The following is a 21,131-nucleotide window of genomic DNA, read 5'->3' as shown; positions in this document are numbered from 1 at the left end:
CATCTATTCCAATTTTTTGTAGTGTTTTTATCATAAATGCATGTTGGATGTTGTCAAATGCTTTTTTCTGCCTCTGTGGAGATAATCATATGGTTTTTGTCCTTGGCTCTATTGTTATAGTATATTACATTGATTGATTTACGTATGTTGAACCATCCGTGCATCCCTGGTATGAATCCCACTTGATCAGGGTGTATGATCTTCTTGATGATCTTCTATATTCTATTTGCCAGTATCTTATTGAGGATTTTTGCATCTATGTTCATTAGCGAGATTGGCCTGTAGTTCTCTTTTTGAGTTGGGTCTTTGTCTGCTTTGGGGATCAAGGTGATGCTTGCTTCCAGGAATGAATTTGGGAGTATTGCTTCCTTTTTAAATTCAGTAGTTCCTCTCTAAATGTCTTGTAGAATTCAGCAGTGAAGCCATCAGGACCTGGGCTTTTCTTAGTTGGTAAGTTGTTAATTAAGTTTTCAATTTCATTGATTGATATTGGGTCATTTAGAATTTTTAGGTTTTCATTTAACTTTGGTAATTCATACATATATAGGAATCTGTTCATTTCTTCTGTGTTTTCTGTCCTATTGGCGTATAGGTTCTCAAAGTAGGTATTGATGATCCTCTGCATCTGTTTTAATTTCACCCTTTTCATTCCTAATTGCATGGATTTGTGCCTTTTCTTTCCTTTTTTCTTATAAGGTTGGCTAAGGGTTTGTCAAGTTTGTTGATTCTTTCGAAGAACCAACTCTTGGCTTCATTGATTTTTTGTATTGTTCGCTTAGGCTCCATTGCATTGATTTCTGCTCTGATCTTTATAATTTTCTCCCTTATATGAGCTTTGGGTTTACCCTGCTCTGCTTTTTCTAGCAGCTTGAGGTTCAGCATCAGGTTGTTTAATTGGGCTTGCTGTGTTTTCCTAATATGTGTATTCACTGTTATGAATTTCCCTTGTGTGACTGCTTTCATTGTGTCCCATAAATTCTGATATGGTGTATTGTCATTGTCATTTAATTGAAAGAACTTTCTGATTTCTTCTTTAATTTCCTCTGTGACCCATTGGTTATTCAGAAGTGTGTTGTTCAATTTCCATGTGTTTAGGAAATTTTTTGAGTTTCTTGTGCTATGGATCTCTAATTTCATAGCCCTATGGTCTGAAAATATACAGGGGATAACTTCAATTCCTTTGCACTTACTTAAACATTTTTTATAAGCGAGTATGTGGTCTATTTTGGAGAACAACCCATGTGCAGCTGAAAAGAATGTGTATTCTTATTTTGTGGGGTGGAACACTCTGTAAACATCTAAGTTCATTTCTTCAACAGTTCAATTGAGTTTTAGTCTTTCATTACTTATTTTTTGTCTAGTTGATCTATCTGTTTTTGAGAGTGGGGTTTGAGGTCCCCCACTACAATTGTATTAGTGCATATATGACTTTTCATGTCTGTTATTATTTGTTTTATATAGTTGGGCATACTACAGTTTGGTGCATATATATTTAGGATTGTCATCTTTTCCTGTTGGATTGTTCCCTTTACAAGGATGTAGTGTCTTTCTTTGTCTCTCTTAATCAATGTTGGTTTGAAATCCACTTGATCTGCAAAGAGGATAGCTACTCCTGCCTTTTTTTGGGGTGTCCATCACGTGGAGTATTGTTTTCCACCCTTTAAGTTTCAATCTATGAGTTTCTTTTTGAATTAAGTGTGTTTCTTGTATGCAGCATATTGTTGGATTTTCTTCTGGACCTGTTCTGCCAGTCTATTTCTTTTGATTGGTGAGTTCAGACCATTAACATTGATGGTTATAACTGATACATATTGACTTATTATTGTCATGAGTTTTTTCTTTTGTTGGTTTCTCCCCCTTTGCATTTAATTTCTTGTCACACCCAATGGATTTATTCTGCTATGTCTCCTGGTATTGTGATCCTCATTGTCTGTACCTAGGATATTATCTAAAACTTTTTGGAGTGCTGGTTTGGTATTCATGAAGTTCCTAAGGTGCTCTTTGTCATGAAAGTATGTTATTCCTCCATCAGTTCTGAAAGATAGGTTTGCAGGGTACATTAATCTGAGTTGGAGGCTGTTTTCCTTTAGGGCTTAGAATATGTCACTCCAAGCTCTTCTTGCCTTGAGGGTTTGCAATGAGAAGTCTTCTGTGATTCTTATGTGCTTTCCTTTGTATGTTATTTTTCTCTTTTCTCTAACTGCTTGTAGAACTTTGTTCTTCTGTTGAGTTTCTGGAATCTAAACAGTTATATGCCTATGTGTAGATTTCTTTTTATCAAGGCTAGGTGTAGTCCCATATGCCTCACTTATGTGTGCATCAATTTCTTCCCCCCTGCTTGGGAAATTTTCTGATAGTACTTCTGTGAACAATATTTTGGTCATCTATACTCTCTCTTGTTTCTTCATTGACTCCAATCAGTCCTATGTTATTCTTCTTTGCATCATCTTGCAGCTCTTCAATTTACGTCTCATAGTCCCATACAATTTTGAAGCAATTTTTATTTTCCTGGTCACTAATTGCAATCTTATCTCCTGTATCTGCATTTCTGTCCTCACATTGGCTCATTCTGCTGTGTAGACTTTCAGTGGAGTTTTTAATCTCCTGTAAATCTGTTTGTATCTGTTTTATGGATTCCATTTGTTTCCAATGTTGGGATTCCATCATGTTCCTCAGCTCCTCTATTTTTTATCTGTGTCCTCTCTAGATTTGTTAATCATGTCTTGCACTATGTGCACAATCTCTGCTGTTATCTGAGAAAATATTTCTGACCATTTTTTCCAGGTACTCTTTTTGTTGCCAGTTCAGTGGGTCCAGGTGGTTGAGTATCAGAGTGTTCTATCTCATTTCCCTTTGGGGTTTCTGCCAGTGGTCTGGAAGTCTGGTTTTGAGACTTGTTTATGTGTCTTCTCATTTCGACAGGGGTGTTGGTGTTGGTGGTGGTGGCGCTATTGATGCCTGCATGGCTCACCTCCTCTGGGCTGGAAGTGGTGGAATGTTGGCCCAGATGTCCCTTTCTCTGGGCTGGGAGTGGTGGAACAGTGGCCCAGAAGCCTCTACCTCTGGGCTGGGAGCAGTGGCACGGCAACCCAGAAGCCCCTTCCTCCCCAATGTTAACATTTTGATATTATCAAATTGGCCCCTTTTTTTTGCCAAACCAGTATGCACAGAGTTTTACCCAGAAAAGTGAGAATAAACAGCAATTTTTTGTTTACTTACTGGTGTACTATGATATTGTTTTCTGTCAAAACCACATTCCTTTGTAGAGCAGTACAGTGTTCCAGAATATTGAGGTATCGTAATTTCTCTGGATGTGTAGTTGATAGTTTTAAATTTTTAACTATGTTAAGTAAATCTTGAGTGAGCACCTCCTACATATATCATTGCTTATTTCTACCATGAATTTAGTATGATAGATTTTAGATCTGGAATTACTGGTTTAGAATATGCACATTTAATATGTGAATGGCTTTTCAAAACTGCTTTTTAAAATGCTCATGTCAATTTATGTTCCAACAAATCATGAGTCTGAGTGCAGTTGCCCCATGTCCTTTTATTCTGTTCTTATTTTTTATTAGTACACACTTGCAGTACATAATGATTACATTCATTGTGGGGAGTTGTGTGTGTGTGTGTGTGTGTGTGTGTGTATATATATATATATATATATATATATATATATATATATCTCATCTTAATTCTTTCCTTCATCCCTTTTCCCTCCCCTCCCTACCACCTCATCTCATGTCCTCATTCCCTTCCCATATGGAACAAAATCTATCTCCCAGCTTCCTGTTATCTATCTTTCCTTTTGCTCTTTATTTATATTTTGAGTTTCTCATATAAGAGAAAGCATGTGATATTTAAGCTACTGTCTTATTTGTTTTACTTAACATCATGGTCTCAAGTTCCATCCACTTCTCTGCAAATGACTGAAGTTTATCCTTCTTTATGGTAAAGTAGTACTCCATTGTATATAAATACCATATTTTCTTTATCCATTCATTTATTGATGGATATATAGGCCACTTCTAAGATTTAGCTATTGTGCTCTCTAAACATAGCTGTGTATATATCACTTAATATGATGTCTTTAACTCTTTTGGGGAGATACCTAGAAGGGGAATATTTGGATCAAATAGAATTTCTCATTTTGTTTATTGAGGAAACTCCAGACTTATTTCCATAATGGTTGCACCAATTTGCATTCCCTCCAACAATGTAGAAGGGTTCCTTTTTCCCCCCTAAGCCTCACCAGCATTTGCTATTATTTGATTTCTAGCCATTTTTTCTTGAGCGAGATGAAATCTTAGTGTTGTTTTAAATTGTATATCTCTGATGGTTAGTAGTGCTGAACAGATTTTCACATACTTATTGGCCATTTGTGTTTCTTCTTCTGAGAAATGTATATTCATTTCAGTTCCCCATCTTTTGCTTCTGTTGCCCTATGTTCTTATTGGCAATGGACATTATTAATCTTTGATTTTTGCTAACAAGAATGGTAAATTGATTGAGTTACTTTTTCTTAGTAATTTAAGATTTGCTTCATGTGTCTTGGACATCAACTTCTGATGTCTACTTTTTGTCTCATAAAATGACATTTGTTGCCTGATTTTGTTTATACTGTCTTTTCCATCAAGCAAATTTTACTTTTAACAATTAAAATCCAGTTGATGTGTGTCTTACTGTAGGATTTTTAAAATTCCAATTTCTTCACTCTTTTAATTATGGCATATTTTTTCTATAGAATTATCCTCAGCAGCATACACGTATGGATAGCATCTCTCATTAATAAAAATAAGAATCTTCCTTGAATATGTATCTCTCAGAATCTACCTCCCATTCCTCCCAAAGTATCTGTGCTCATTATCTGTCATTTGTTTTTACAGATTTTTTCCTAAAAAGCAAATTTTCTCCCCTAAAAATTACTAAAAATAGATTCAAATATGAGACACTCATCCAGATGTTAAGTCTTTATCTTACTTGGTCTATTAGTGGCATTTGACACAGTTGATATCTCTCTCTGTGTCTCTCTCTCTGTCTGTCTGTTTCTCTCTCATTTGCTTCATCACTAGGCTTTTGAAATCCCTCTCACTTTTTCTTCTCTAATCTCACTGGTCAAATTTGTTATGTTCCTCTTTTGATTCCTCTTCAGAATATCAAGGCATTCTTCTTTTACCTCTGGTAATTACCTAGATATCTCTATGTCTTAGGACTTTTGGTATGATCTATATGCCTGTGGCTTCTACATTCATTATTGACTGCTCTTCATCTCAGACTTAATAATTGTCCTCTCTCTATATAACCTCTTTAGTGTTTATCTTATCTAAGTTTATTCTGTTTCCCAAATTGTATTTTATTTTTAAATATTTAAATTACATTTATTTTAATTGACAGGTAAAAAGCAAGATTATATTTGATATGGTGCCATGTGATGTTTCAATATTGTATATATACATTATGTAATCATCTGTTCATTAGGCATATCTGTCTCCTCATACATTTATCAGTTGTTTATGGAAAAAACTCAAAATTCTTTCCTCTACCTTTTGAAATGTACATTATTATTATCTATAGTCATCCTAGCATTGAGTAGAAACCAGATCTTCTTTCTCCTATCTGTAATTTAGTATACATTGACCAATCTTTCTCCATCTCCCCTCTACCCTATTCTCTACTTTCAGTCTCTCTAAGATCAACATGTTTTTACAATCTACATATGAGTGAAAATCATGTGATTTTGGTCTTTCTGTGCTTGGTTTGTTTCACTTAATGATCTACAATTCCATCCATGTTGTCACAAATATGATTTCCTTCTTTTTATTTCTTAATAGTACTCTATTATGTATAGGTACCACATTTTCTTTATCCATTCCTCAGTTGATGAACCTTTTATTTCTATTTCTTGGCTATTGTGAAAAGTGGTGCAATGAATATAGGAATAAAGATGTCTCTTCAACATACCAATTTCTTTTCCTTTGGATATATACCCAGGAGTGGGATTGCTGGATCCTATGATAGTTCTATTTTTAATCTTTTTGAGGAAACTATATACTGTTTTCCATAATTTTTGTACTAATTACATTGCCACCAACAGTATGGAAATATTTCATTTTCTCCACATCTGGGCTCTCTTTTCTTAAACTTGCTCCTCCCAGAGTCTCTATTGCGATAAATAAACAGCACTTACCTTCTACTCACTCAAGTTTAAAAGATCATATGCAAAGCCCTGACTCCACTATGTTTTCATTTGTTAGCACTCAACATCAGCAAATTCTGTCAGCTGTACTTTCCAAATATGTATAGAATAGAAGCACTTGCCACCACATCTAGCACAACTACCCTGATTCAGTACCACCAGTTTTTATAGACTTTTTGCAGTAGCTCCAAAGTGACTTCTCTGATCAGTCTCCTTCTAAATTCCTACTTACTCATCCTTTTTAATTATTGGATTGTATTCCTGTTATGGATGTACCACAGACCTTTTTTTCTCCACTCACTCATTGAAGGACTTTTGGATTGTTTATAGTTTCTTTGGTTAAAGCAAGAAAGGGTTTTGGGGATATTTTTGGTTTGCACTCATTGGTATATCCAAATCATTGGCTTCTTCAGCTCCAAGTCTAGGATATATCAGGCAAAACAGATCTCTTGGGAACTCACTACCATATTGTTCCTTGGGTCCTGAGTTCCCTAGCTGATTTTTCTGTTTTCTCCACCAAAATTTGTCTTTTTCACTGGAATGTTTAGATTCTTCTTATGTTTGTTTTTCTAAATTATCTTTATTGGTACATTTTAGGTATACATTATTTTTTTCCCTTTTTTCCCCATTAACTTTATTCATACATTTTAGGTATAAAATACAGTTACATTCATCATTGGGTCTTGTACCATTATATGAGTCTCTTGGTTCTTATTTTTTCCCCTTCCCTTGCCCTCCCTTCACCCACTCCACCCTTCCTATTTGCAAAGACCTTGTTTCCATTTTTTTCCTCTTCTCATATTTTTTCCTTTCCCTTTTTTCCCTTCCCCTACCCCTTCCAATTACCCTGCTCTTTTAAACCTTTTCTTCCTGTTACACTATATCAGTTATACATTTTTAAAATTACAATATTAAGATCTAGGAGACATTACCACAGATTTTACAGAATTTAAAAGTATATAGAAAGCATATTACAAAAATGTGTTTTGAAATAAATTTGACAACTTCTAAGAAGTACCTTGGAAGACAAATTAATGAAACTAACTCTGGAGGAAATATAAAATTTGAATAGCATCTATTAAAGAAAGTATATTCCTAGCTTGAAAACCTACCTATATGACAACAGTAGGCTCATATACATTTTAACTGATAAATTATATCAAACAATTAAAGCAGAAAAAAGAAGGAACACTTCTCCCCTCATTTTAGGAACTCAACATTGTGCTAATCCTAAAACTGGATAAAGATAATAGAAGAAAAAAGTATGAACATAGATAGAAATTTGTTTAACAAAACAAACTGTTAGAAGTCAGATCTGGCAGTATGTAGAAAGTGGTTTTGTTATAGGGATGGCAGTGTTGGTTCAGCATTGGAAGATCCATCCCCAAAAGTCATCATTTTAACAGAGGAAAGGAAAAAGCCATATGATCCTGTCACTAGTTGGAGAAAAAGTATTGGACTAAATTCTACAGCTGTTCATGATAAAAGCTATCAGGAGACTAGAAGTAGAACAGAAACTTCTCAACAGATTAAAGACATGTACTCCATACTTCCAGTGAGAATGCCTTATACAAATGGAGAAGATACAATGCTATCTCCTTAAGGTGGGGAACAAGGGCAGATATGCTTACTCTTTATCTGTCCATTAAACTTTGAAACCTAGTCCCCACCAAAATAGTCTGGCAATAAAATGACACAATTAGGATAGGATTGGCATGGCAGAAGCAAAATCTTTATATGTAGATGAAATGATCATCTACAGAGAAAATACTAAGGAATCTCTAGGAGCCCCTAGAACTTGTACTTGAATTTAGCAGGATTAGAAAACACAAGGTATATATAAAAATTCAGGTCTGTGTTTACTTGCTATAAATGAAGAATTGGATATTAAAATTTAAAAGTTATGTAGGAGTACAAAGGACCTAGAAAAGTTAACAACAAAAACAAAACCAGTGATGGAAGATGTTTAGTACCTAATTTTAAGACTTCTTCTAAAGCTACAGTAATCAAGGCAGTGTTGGTGTAAGGAAAGAGGTATAGATCATTGGAATAAAAGAGAGAATCTAGAACTAGAACCACACATATATGGTCCACTGAGTTTTGAAAGATTATTTAACATGAGCATTTTATAGAATATAAACTCAATTCAAGAGCGGAGGAAGAGATAATGTTTTCAGCAAATGGCACTAGAACACCTGGTATCTGTATATAAAAAATTAACCTCAACCTTTTTTTTCCATACATGAAAATAACTTGAAGGGATCTGTGAACCTAAATAAGAAAGCCTAAAATTATGAAACTTTAAGAAGAAATTATAAGGGAAAATATTTATAAATTCAGGGTAGGCAAGAACTACCTAGGATACAAAAGACATGATGTATAAAAGAAAAAAATTGATAAATGAGATTCCATCAATACTTAGAACCTTAAATAACATCATTAAAATGAAAAGTAGTCCTTAAACAGACCATATTTACAATGCATATAACCTATGACCAGAATATATAAAGAACTCTTACAGCTTATTAATAGGCAACCCAATTAAAAAGTAGACATAAGAAGATAATAAATAGCCAGTATAACATAAGGAATGGTGGGCAACTCTAGAATCAGAAAGGTACTAATCAGTACAATAATAAGATTGAATTATATGCTCATAAGGGAGATGAAGTTAAGAGTTTTAAAAGCCTTGTCATATCTTTTTCTTTTTGTTGGATTCTCCCCCTTTGTGTTTAATTTGTCACGCCCAATGGATTCATTCTGCTAGGTTTCCTGGGGTTGTGATCCTCATTGTCTTTTCCTAGGGTCTTGTCTAAAATTTTTTGGAGTGCCAGTTTGGTATTCATGAAGTTCCTGAGGTGCTGTTTATCATGAAAGTATCTTATTTCTCCATCAATTTTGAAAGATAGTTTTGCAGGGTACATCAATCTGGGTTGGAGGCTGTTTTCCTTTAGGGCTTGAAATACATCACTCCAAGCTCTTCTTGCCTTGAGGGTTTGCATTGAGAAGTTTGCTGTGATTCTGATGGGCTTTCTTTTGTGTGTGCTTTGTTTCTTTTCTCTCACTGCTTGTAGAATGTTGTTCTTCTGTTGGATTTCTGGAATCCTATTATATGCCTGTGTTTAGATTTTTTTTGATTTAGGTTAGCTGGAGTCCTATATGCCTCACTTATCTGTTTGTCAAGTGTTTTTCCCCTCTTTGGGAAGTTTTCTGCCATCACTTCTGTGAACAGTTTTTTTATGTCATCTGCACTCTCTCCTCTTTCTTCATTGACTCCAATCAGTGTTATGTTATTCTTCTTTGCATCGTCTAGCAGCTGCTGGATTGATTTCTCATGTTCCCTTACAATTTTAAAGCAATTTTTCTTTTCCTGGTCACTAATTGCAATCTTGTCTTCTATATGTGAAATTCTGTCCTCACATTGGTTCATTCTACTGCGCAGATTTTCGATGGAGTTTTCAATCTCTTGGAAATCTGTTTGTATCTGTTTTATGGATTCCATCTGTTTCTTATGTTGGGATTCCATCATGTTCCTCAGATCCTCTATTGTTTTGTCTATGTCCTCTCTAGATTTATTAATCATGCCTTGCACCATGAGCAAAATCTTTGCTGTTATCTATTATTTCTGATTTCATTTTTCCCAGATCCTCGTTTGTTGCCAGTTCAGAGAGTCCTGGTGCTTGAGTATCAGATTGTTGCTGTAGGTGATCTGGAAGTCTGTTTTTGAGGCTTGTTTATGTGTTTTCTCATTTCCACGGTTGGAGGAGTGCTTCTGGCACTCATGCGGCTCACCTTCTCTGCCCTAGGAGCTTGGGATGGCAGCGGGGGAGCTTCCTTCCGGGTTCTGGGACTGGCTCAGCTTCTGTGCCCTAGTTGCTTGGGATGGCAGTGGGGGAGCTTCCTTCCAGGTGCTAAGACTGGCTCACTTTCTCTTCCCTAGGAGCCTTGGATGGCGGCAGGGTAGCTTCCTTCTGGGTGCTCTAGGCATACATTATGATCACATTCATCATTGAGAATTTTTGTCTATACATGATTTATCTTAGTTCTTTTTTTCCCATTCCCCTTCCCTCCCTTCCACACCTCCACCCCTTCCTATTTACAAAAGCTTTGTTTCCGTTTTTTCATTCTTTTCTAATATTTTTGTTTTCTTTCCTTTCCCCTATCCCCTCATTTCCCCTTCCCCTTTGAACTTTGCTTCCCATTTCACATTATCTATTATGCACTTGGGCTCCATTTACACTTTCGGTTTCTCATACCATAGAGACAATTTGGTATTTATACATGTGTATCCTATTTATTTCACTTAAGAGTATGGTCTTAATATGCATCTATTTAGCTATAAATCTCTAGTTTCTCATTTTTTATGGCTGAGTAGTATTTCTTTTTATTAAAAAAATGTATCTTCTTTATCTAGTCACCAGTAGATGGGCCTTTGGGCTGTTTCCAAGCTTTAATTATTACAAACGGGGGCACTATGAACGTGGGTGTGCATATATTGCTATGGTATATGCTTTTAATTTGGGGGGGAATATACCCAGCTGGGGAATACCTGGGTTAAATGGAACTTGTAATCTTAGTATTTTGAGGAATCTCTATACTTATTTCCACAGTGATTGCACCAGTCTACATTCCCACTAAGAGTGCAGAAGAGTTCACTTTTCCCCACAACCTGGCCAGCATTTATTATTGGTTGATTTCTTGATAGCAGCCATACTTTCTGGAATAAGGTGGAATCTCAGCATTGTTTTCATTTGAGTCTCCCAGATGACCAATGATGTTGAGTATTTTTTCATATGTTTATTTGTTGTTTCTACTTCTTTGTCTGAGAAATGTCTGTTCATTTTAGGTACTTATTTCTGGATTGGGTCTTTAAATTTGCAAGTTCGGATTTTTTTACAGTTCTTTATATATTCTAGATAGTAGATCTTTGTCTGAAGAACAGATGATAAAATTTTTTTCTCGCATTGTGGGTTGTCTCTTCACTCTGTTGTTGGTTTTCTTTGCTGTGCAGAAGCTTTTTAATAAGATGAGATCACAGTTATTGATTCTTTGTGCTAGTTCACACGTGACTGAGGTTTTGTTCATGAAATCTTTTCCTATGCTAATGTCTTCAAGAGTTCTACATAACTTCTCTTCCAGCCAGTTTATTATTTCTGTTAAAATTCAGATCTTTGATCCATTTTGATTTTAGTTTACTGCATGAATAGAGATATGGGTCTACTTTTAATCTTTGACAAGTTGAAACCCAGTTCGTCCAGCACCATTTATAAAAGAGGCTATCTTTCCTGCAGTGAGGGGGTTTGGCTCCTTTGTCAAAGATGAGGAAGCTGAGTATGTCTGGAGTTGATCCTTGGGTCTGTTTCTTTGCCAGTACCGTTCTGTTTTTGTCACAGTAACTTTGTAGTCAAGTTTCAAGTTGGGGATTGTGATACCCCATGCCTTGTCTTTGTTACCTAGAATTGCTTTTGCTACTCCAGGTCTTTTCTGGTTCCAAATGAATTTTTGGATTGTTTTCTCTAGTTCTGTGAAATATGCTATTGGAATTTCAATCAAGATTGCATTGAAACTATATAGCAGTTTTGGTAGTATGGCCATTTTCACTACATTGGTTCTTCCTACCCAAGAGCAAGGGATGTCTTTCTATTTTCTGATATCCTGCTTGATCTCCTTTATCAGAGTGCTGTGTTTTTCAGAGTAGAGGTCTTTTACTTCCTTCATTATATTGATTCCTATATATTTCTTTTTTTTGGATGCTATTGTGAAAGGAATTGTTTCCCCATTTCTCTCTCAGTGGTTCTGTTATTTGTGTACAAGCAGGCTATTGATTTTTGAGTGTTGACTTTGTATCCAGCTACTCTACTGAATTTGGTTACTAAGTCTAGAAGACTTTTGGTGAGTTTTTGGGGTCTTCTGTATGGAGTATCATGCCATCCATAAATAATGACAGTTTAATTTCTTTGTTTCCTATCATTATTCCTTTTATTTCTTTCTCCTTCCTTCCTTCCTTCCTTCCTTCTTTTCTTTTCTTTTCTCTCTCTCTTTCTTTCTTTCTTTCTTTTGGGGGGAGGGTACCAGGGATCAAACTTGGGACCTTGTGCTTGTGAGGCAGGTGGCAGAACCACTGAGCTAAATCCCCAGGCCCTATTTCTCTTTTCAAATTGCTGTGGCTAATGTTTCCAGAATTATATTGAATAGCAGTGGTGACAATGGACATTCTTTTCTTGTTACTGATTTTGGTGTGAAGATTTTCAGTTTTTGACCATTTAGTATGATGTTGGCTATTGGTTTTTCATAGATAGCCTTAATCAGATTGAGATAAAGACCTTCTATTCCAATTTTCTGCAGGGCTTTTATCATGAGTGGGTGTTGAATTTTGTCAAATGCCTTTTCTGCATCTATTGAGATGATCGTATGTTTTTTTCTTTCAATCTGTTAATATAGTGTATTGCATTTATTGATTTATATATGTTGAACCATCCTTGCATCCCTGGGATTAATCCAACTTGATCAGCATGCATGATCTTCTTGCTGATCTGCATTCTGTGTGCAGGTATCTTATTGAGGAGTTTTGCATCTATGTTCACTAGGGAGATAGGCCTATAGTTCTTTTTTTCAGTTGGGTCTTTCTCAGCTTTTGAAATCAAGGTAATGGGTTCTTCTAGGAATGAATTTGGGAGTATTGCTTCCCTTTCAATTTCATTAAAGAGTTTGAGCCATAGTGGCATCAGGTCTTCTCTAAATTTCTTGTAGAATCCAGCAGTGAAGACATCAAGACCTGGGCTTTTCTTTTTGGTAAATTTTTAGTTGTTTTCAATTTCATTGATTGATATTGTGTTGTTTAGAAGTTTTATATCCTTTTGGTTCAAGCTTGGTAATTCTTATGTATCTAGGAATATGTCCATTTCTTCTGTGTTTTCCTTCTTATTGAAGTACAGTTTCTCAAAGTATTTATGATCCTCTGGATTTTGGATGGATCTGTTGCAGTTTCACCCTTTTCATTCCTACTTGAATGGATTTGAACCTTTTCTCTTTTTTTTTTTTTTGATAAATTTGGCTAAAGGTTTGTCAATTTATTTTATTCCTTTGAAGAACAAACTCTTGATTTGGTGAGTTTTTGTATCATTCTCTTAGTCTCAATTGCATCGATTTCTGCCCTCATCTTTATAATTTCCTCCCTTGTATAAGCTTTGAGTTTGTCTCGCTCTTCTTTTTCTAAAAACTTGAGGTTCAGCATTAGGTTGTTCATATGAGTTGTCTCTGTTTTCCTAATATGGTATTCATTGCTATGAATTTCCCTTGTAGGACTTCTTTCATTGTGTCCCATAAATTCCAGTATGCTGTATTGGCATTGACATTTAATTGTAGAAACTGTCTAGTTTCTTTAATTTCCTTCATGACCCATTGCTTGTTCAGGAAGGTGATGTTAAATTTCCATGTGTTTATGCAGTTCTCATTGTTTCTTTTGCTATTGATCTCCAATTTCATTACACTACTGTATACTGATATTATACATGGGACAACTTCGCTTTCTTTGCATTTACTTAGACATGTTCTGTGAGCTAACATGTGTTCTATTTTGCAGGATGACCCATGTATATCAGAGAAGAATGTGTATTCTGATTTTGTGGAGTGGAACACTCTGTAGACCATGTATTAAGTCCATTTGTTCAAGAGTTTGCTTCGGTTCTAGTTTTGTTGCTGATTTTTTTTGTCTAGTTGATCTATCTCTTTGTGACAGTGAGGTCTTGAGGTCCCCACTACTCTTGTATTAGTGTGTATTTGATTATTTATGTCATTAATATTTGTTTTATATTATTGGGTGCATTAGTATTTGGTGCATATATATATATATGATTGTCATCTCTCCCCTTGGATTATTCCCTTTACAAGGATGTAGTGACCTTATTTTCTCTCTTAATTAGTATTGGTTTGAAATCCACATTGTCTGCAAATAGGATAGCTACCCCTGCTTTCTTTCACATTCCTGTCACATAGAGTATTGCTTTCCATCCTTTGACTTTCAGTCTTTAATTTTTTTTAATTAAATGTGTTTCTTGTATGCAGCATATTGTTGGATCTTGCTTCTTGACCCATTCTGCCAGTCTATTTTTTTGATTGGTGAGTTCAGACCATTAACATTGATGGTCATAACTGATAGGTATTGACCTATCCTTGTCATTATCTTTTCCTGTTGTTGGATTTTTTTTCCTCCCTTTGCATTTAATTTCTTGCCTTGCCTGATGGATTTATTCTGTTGGGCTTCATAGAGTTGTGACCCTCATTGTCATTTCCTAGGATATTGTTTAGAATTTTTTGGAGTGCTGGTTTTGGTATCCATGAAGTTCCTAAGTTGTCTTTGTTGTGAAAACATCTTATTTCACAATCGATTTTGAAAGAGAGTTTTGCGGGATACATCAAACTGAGTTGGAGGTTGTTTTGTTTTAGAGCTTGAAATACTTCACTCCAAGCTCGCCTTGACTTGATGGTTTGTTTTGAGAAGTCTGTTGTGATGCTGATGAGCTTTCCTTTGAATGAGATTTGTTTCTTTTCTCTAACTGCTTTTAATATTTTTTCTTGTGTTGGATTTCTGGGACCTTGACTATTAAATGGCTTTGTGTAGATTTTTTGATCATAATTAGTTTCAGTTCTATATGCCTCTCTTATCTTTATGTCAAATTATTTTTCCCTGTTTGGGAAGTTTTCTGCAATTACTTTTGTGAAAAGTTTATGTCTTTTGCACTATCTCCTACTCTTTCACTGACTCCAGTCCATCTTACGTTATTCTTTTTTTGCATCATCTTGTAGCTATTGGATAGATTTCTGATGGTCCTTTGCTATTCTTAAGAAATCTTCATTTTTGTGTTTGTTAAGCACAATCCTGTCTTCTATATCTGAAATTCTGTCCTCACATTCACTTATTCTTCTGTGGAAACTTGCAATGGAATTTTTATTTTCTTGGATATCTGCTTGAATGTGTTTTATGCTCTCTAATTTTTTCTTATGCTGGGTATTCATGGTTTCTATCATTTTCCTCAGCTTCTCTATTTTTTTCTCTGTGTCTGCTCTAGAGTTATTAATCATGTCTTTCATTTTGGTCACCATTTGAGAAATCATTTCTGATTTCATTTTTTCCAGATCCTCTTTCATTGCCAGTTCAGGGAGTCCAGATTTTCCAGTTTCAGATTGTTCCATCTCTTGCTCCTTGGAGTTGCCTTTGGTGAACTACAAGTCTGGTTTTGAGTTTTGTTTAGATGTCTTCTCATTTTTATTTTTTGTTGTTGTTTTTTTGGTTTAATTCCTGAGTTGCTGCTTGAAAATTGCTTATTGTGAGTATCTTTATTGCTAGTATTTAGAACCCTTAGTAATGGCTACTTCTTGGAGATTGTCTTCCAGGTTTAGTTGGCCTCTGGGTTTTGAATCTGTAATTGCCCTTAGGCAATCTCAGTCTTGGTGTTCCAGGAAGGACAGCCGATTAGAAAAATGAGGTCACCATATGATCAATACCAACAATATCATCAAACATGGCCTTGAAAATGACATACAGTTGTAACTATTATTCTAGCACCTTTGGCCACATGAACCAGACTTGTGGTTATTTACAAAAATCTAGAACCACTGAGAGATATATTTTCAGTAAATAAGCCCTTCAATATACTGAATTTGCCCTCTGGCTACATTTAAAAAGAGTTGGGGGGTAGAGAAATATAAGGACAGGGAAAGGTTACAAGTAAGGCTAGAGGACACAGAGAGATCATGCGAGCTTTGGGAAACTGGTAAAGACAGGAAAAGAGAAGGAAGGAACAAAAACAAGAACAAAACTAACAGCAATAGAAAAAAACAGAAACTGTATTTTTGCTCCTATAAAAATAAGAACAATTGAGAAAAAAACAAGACTAAAACAGGAACAAGAAAGGCAAGAAATGAAGGAGGAGAAAAGAAAAAAGTGTCTCCTTCAAGGTATGTCTGTGTTGTCCCTGGTGGACAACATGGATACTATACAGATCTGTGTCCTGTGTCGACTGATCTCAGTGAGCCAACAGTAGTCCTCTCAAGTTCAGTCTGGTTTCTGGCTGCAAGGGTGGAATTAAGCTCCCTGACCTTTGGGTTTGAACTTTGCACAGTTCTACTGCAGGTTTGAGCTACCCTTCCCCCACAACAAGTCTGACCCCAACAACTCACCAACTGCTGCAGTCTGCTGGACCTTTATTGAGGTGACTCTGCTTTCTCAGTGGGCTTCAATTCTCAACAAGCCTCAGAGAAGCCTCTCTCTACTGTACACCGCTACACCAATTCCTGGGCTCAGAATGATGGCTTTCTTGATCCCCTGATGCACTGCTATCCTGTCAGGCTTCTGGCTAGGGCCTGCACACTCAAGCTGCTTGGGCCCCAGCAGGTCTCTGGTTGGGCCCTGCATGCTGGGGCTGCTGGTGTCCCAGTGGGCCTCTCATGTTTGTTTTATGTGTAATGACTGGTTGTACTTAGTGGGAGGAATGGGAACAGTATATCTACTCCAAATTTCTGGAGACAGTGATCATTTTATTTGGTTTTGACCTCTATTTTCAATGTGTCCCATGTGGCTCTTTTCTGTGCAGGTATCTGGAATTGGAAAGCAGTGGTCACCGGAATGAAATCAGACTTCATTACCGCTCAGGCAGTCACCATCCACACACAGAAGTATTTCCTTACATTTTGGCTGATGACAAGTGGCACAGGCTCTCCTTAGCTATCAGTGCCTCCCATTTGATTTTACACATAGACTGCAATAAGTAAGTGAAATGCTCTCATTTCAGGAAATGTAAGATTCTATGAAATGACTGTTTATTCACATTCCTTGTCTGATGTTTCTTTTTTACAGAATTTATGAAAGAGTCATGGAAAAGCCCTCCACAGACTTGCCTTTGGGCACAACATTTTGGTTGGGGCAAAGAAATAATGCACATGGATATTTTAAGGTATCTATTTGCTACAGTCTGAATGTAAAGTGTAAATATAAATGCTTCCTAATGAGTTTGGAAAAACATACCTTTTATGGTGTGAAAGAAAAAAATTGACTTGTACAATTTTATATATATATATATATATATATATTTAAATTCTTTTGTTGGTACATTTTAGGTATACAATAGGCTTACATTTATCATTGGGTGCTTCTACCTGTACAAGATGAATCTTGGTTCTTATTTCTTTCCCCATTATGTGTGCATCTTTCACCCCCCTCCACCCTTCACTATTTACATAGATTTCCTTTTCATTGTTTTCTTTTCTCATAATTTTTGCTTTACCTTCTTTCCTTTCCCCTTCCCTCCCACCACCCTTACACCTTTGGACCTTTCCCTATTTCAAATCATCTATTATTTGTTTTAATCCTTATTTACACTTTCAGTTTCTCACACTAGAGAAACTATTTACACATGTGTCCTATTTATTTCACGTAAGAGTATGGCCTCGATATGCATCCATTTAGCTATAAATGTCTCTAGTTTCTCATTCTTTATGGCTGAGTAGTACTCCAGTTTATAAAAAGAACACATCTTCTTTGTCCAGTTTCCAGTTGATGGGCACTTGGGCTGTTTCCCAGCTTTAGCTATTGCAAACTGTGCCACTGTAAACTTGAGTGCACATATATCACTGTAGCATGATTCTTTTAATTCTTTGGGGAAGATCCCCAGCAGGGGAATAGCTGGGTCAAATATGACCTCTAGTCCTAGTTCTTTGAGGTATCTCCATACAGATTTCAACAGTGGTTACACCAGCCTGCCCTGTCACCAGCAATGGAGAAGGGTTCCTTTCTCCCCACACCCCTGCCAGCATTTGTTATTGGTTGATTTCTTGATATCAGCCATTCTTTCTTGGGTGAGTGGAATCTCAGTGTTGTTTTCATCTGCATCTCTCGAATGACCAGTGATCTTGAGCATTTTTTCATATATTTATTTGCTGCTTTTACTTCTTTGAGAAATGTCTGTTCATTTCGGATGCCCATTTTTGAATTGGATCTTTGAATTTGGGGGGGTCTGATTTTTTTTCAGTTCTTTACAAATTCTAGGTAGTAGACCTTTGTCTGAGGTACAGCTGCTAAAATTTTTTTCCCTCGTTGTAGGTTGTCTATTAGCTCTGTTGGTCGTTCCACTTGCAGTGCAGAAGCTTTTTAATAAGATGAGATACCAGTTGTTGATTCTTTGAGCTAGTTTCTGTGCTACTGGGGTTTTGTTCATAAAGTCTTTTCCTATGCCAATGACTTCAAGAGTTCTACCTAAATTATCTCCCAGCAGATTTAGTGATTCTGTCTTAATATTTAGATCTTTAATCCACTTTGATCTTAGCTTAGTGCATGGTGATAGGTAAGGGTCTAGTTTTAATCTCTGACATGTTGAAATCCAGTTTTTCCAGCACCATTTATTAAATAGGCTAACTTTCCTCCAATGAGGGTGGTTGGCTCCTTTGTCAAAGATGAGGTGGCTGAGTATGTCTGGAGTTGTTTCTTCATCTTCGAATCTATTCCACTGATCCTCCAGTCTGTTTCTTTGCCAGTACCATGCTGTTTTTATCACAGTAGCTTTGTAGTAGAGTTTCAAGTTGGAGATTATGATACCCCCTGCCATGTCTGTTGCCTAGAATTACTTTTGCTATTCTAGGTCTCTTCTGGTTCCAAATGAATTTTTGGATTGTTTTCTCTAGTTCTGTGAAGTATATTGCTGGAATTTCAATTGACATTGCATTAAATCAATATAGTTGTTTTGGAAGTATGGCCATTTTCACTATATTAGTTTTTGCTACCCAGAAACAAGGAATATCTTTCCATTTTCTTATATCCTCCTCAAGCTCCTTTTTCAGAGTCCTGTAGTTTTCAGTGTAGAAGTCTTTTGCTTTCTTTGTGAGGTTGATTCCTAGATATTTCATTGTTTTGGATGCTATTGTAAAAGGAATTTTTTCCTAATTTCTCTCTCAGTGAGTCTGTTATTTGTGTACAAGAAGGCTATTGTTTTTTGAGTGTTGCCCTTATATCCAGCTACTCTACTGATTGTTTCAATTAAGTCTAGAAGTCTTTTGGCCAAGTTTTTTGTGTCTTCTATGTAAAGTATCATATCATCAGCAAATAATGACAGTTTAACTTCTTCCTTTCCTGTCTTTATTCCTTTTATTTCTTTATCTTGTCTAATTGCTGTGGCTAATGTTTGCAGAAGTCTATTGAACAGGAGTGGTGATAGTGAGCAACCTTGTCTTGTTCCTGATTTTAGCATGAAAGTTTTCAGTTTTTGACTATTTAGTATGATGTTGGCTGTTTGTTTTTCATAGATAACCTTAATCACTTCAAGATAAACACCTTCTATTCCAATTTTCTGTAGAGTTTTTATCATGAATGGGTGTTGGATTTTGCCAAATGACCTTTCTGCATCTATTGAGATGATCATATGGTTTTTGTCCTTGACTCTGTTAATATAGTGTATTACATTTATTGATTTACGAATGTTGAACCATCCTTGCATCCCTGGGATAAATCTGACTTGGTCAGGGTGTATGATCTTCTTGATGACCCTCTGCATTCTGTTTTCCAGTATCTTGTTGAGGATTTTTGCATCTATGTTCATTGGGGAGATTGCCCTGTAATTCTCTTGTCGGGTTTGGTCTTTCCCTGGTTTTGTAATCAAAGTAAAACTTGCTTCCAGGAATGTATTTGGAAGCCTTGCTTGCTTCCCTTTCAATTTCCTTGATGAGTTTAAAGAATGATGGTGATAGTTCTTCTTTAAATATCTTGTTGAATTCAGCAGTGAAGCCATCAGGACCTGGGCTTTTCTTTGTTGGTAAATTTTTTATTACATTTTCAATTTCACTCACTGTAATTCGGGTGTTTAGAATTTCTATATCTTCTTCATTTAACTTTGGTAATTCATATGTAACTAGGACTCTGTCCATTTCTTCTATGTTTTCCATTTTATTAGAGTACAGGTTCTCAAAGTAGGTATTGATGATCCTCTGGATTTCTGTGGGGTCTGTTGTGGCTTCACCTTTTTTATTCTTAATTGCATGGATTTGAGCCTTTTCTTTCCTTTTTTGATAAGGTTGGCTAAAGGTTTATCAATTTTATTCTTTCAAAAACGAACTCTTTGATTCATTATTTTTTTCTATCATTCTGTTAGTCTACATTGCATTGATTTGTGCTCTGATCTGTATAATTTCCTCTCTTGTAAGAGCTTTGCGTTTACTATACTCTTCTTTTTCTCGGAGCTTGAGTTTCTGCATTAGGTTATTTATCTGAGTTCTCTCTGTTTTCCTAATATGGGGATTCACTGCTATGAATTTCCCACCTAGAACTGCTTTCATTGTGTCCCATACATTCTTGTATGTTGTATTGGCATTGTCATTTACTTGTAGAAAGTGTTTAATTCTTTAATTTCCTCTGTGACCCATTGATTGTTCAGAAGGGTATTATTCAATGTCCATGTTTTGTGGGTGTTTTGCAGTTTCTTATGTTTTTGAGCTCCAATTTTATTGCATTATAGTCTGATAATATACAGGGGGTAACTTCAATTCTTTTACATTTACTTAGACATCCTATAAGCTAGCATGTGTTTTATTCTGGCGAATGCCCCATGTGCAGCCGAAAAGAATGTGTATTCTGGTTTTGTGGGGTGAATCACTCTGTAAACCTTTATTAAGTCCATTTGTTCAGTAGCTTGGTTCAGTTCTGGAATTTCTTTGTTAATTTTTTGTCTAGATGATCTGTCTATTTGTGATAGTGGGCCATTGAGGTCCCCCACTACAACTGTGTTACTGCTTATTTGATTTTTCATGTCCATTAATATTTGTTTTGTATAGTTGGGGGCATTTGTATTTGGTGCATATATATTTATAATTGTCATCTCTTCCTCTTGGATTGTTTCCTTCACAAGGATGTAGTGACCATCTTTGTCTCTCTTAATTAGTTTTGGTTTGA

The 21,131-nt window shown here is 35.9% G+C and overlaps 1 protein-coding gene across 4 annotated transcripts in view; it reads left to right on the top strand.

Moving 5' to 3' along the window:
- Positions 1-21,131, top strand: part of Nell2 (neural EGFL like 2) — a 586,229-nt gene that overhangs the window by 243,001 nt on the left and 322,097 nt on the right. For all 4 annotated transcript variants that reach the window (XM_087200079.1, XM_004863157.4, XM_004863159.4 and 1 more), the window contains 2 exons: positions 16,792-16,965; positions 17,055-17,151. In XM_087200079.1, the coding sequence (XP_087056205.1) occupies positions 16,792-16,965; positions 17,055-17,151 (271 nt within the window). The remainder of the gene's footprint in view (positions 1-16,791; positions 16,966-17,054; positions 17,152-21,131) is intronic.

This window comes from Heterocephalus glaber, unplaced genomic scaffold (genome assembly GCF_053883595.1).
Source record: "Heterocephalus glaber isolate CG9 unplaced genomic scaffold, H.glaber_assembly_v1.0 deba00001733, whole genome shotgun sequence".
NCBI lineage: Eukaryota > Metazoa > Chordata > Mammalia > Rodentia > Bathyergidae > Heterocephalus > Heterocephalus glaber.
The sequence above is the reverse complement of the archived record's forward strand: the minus strand, read 5'-3'. Positions and strand labels throughout refer to the sequence as shown.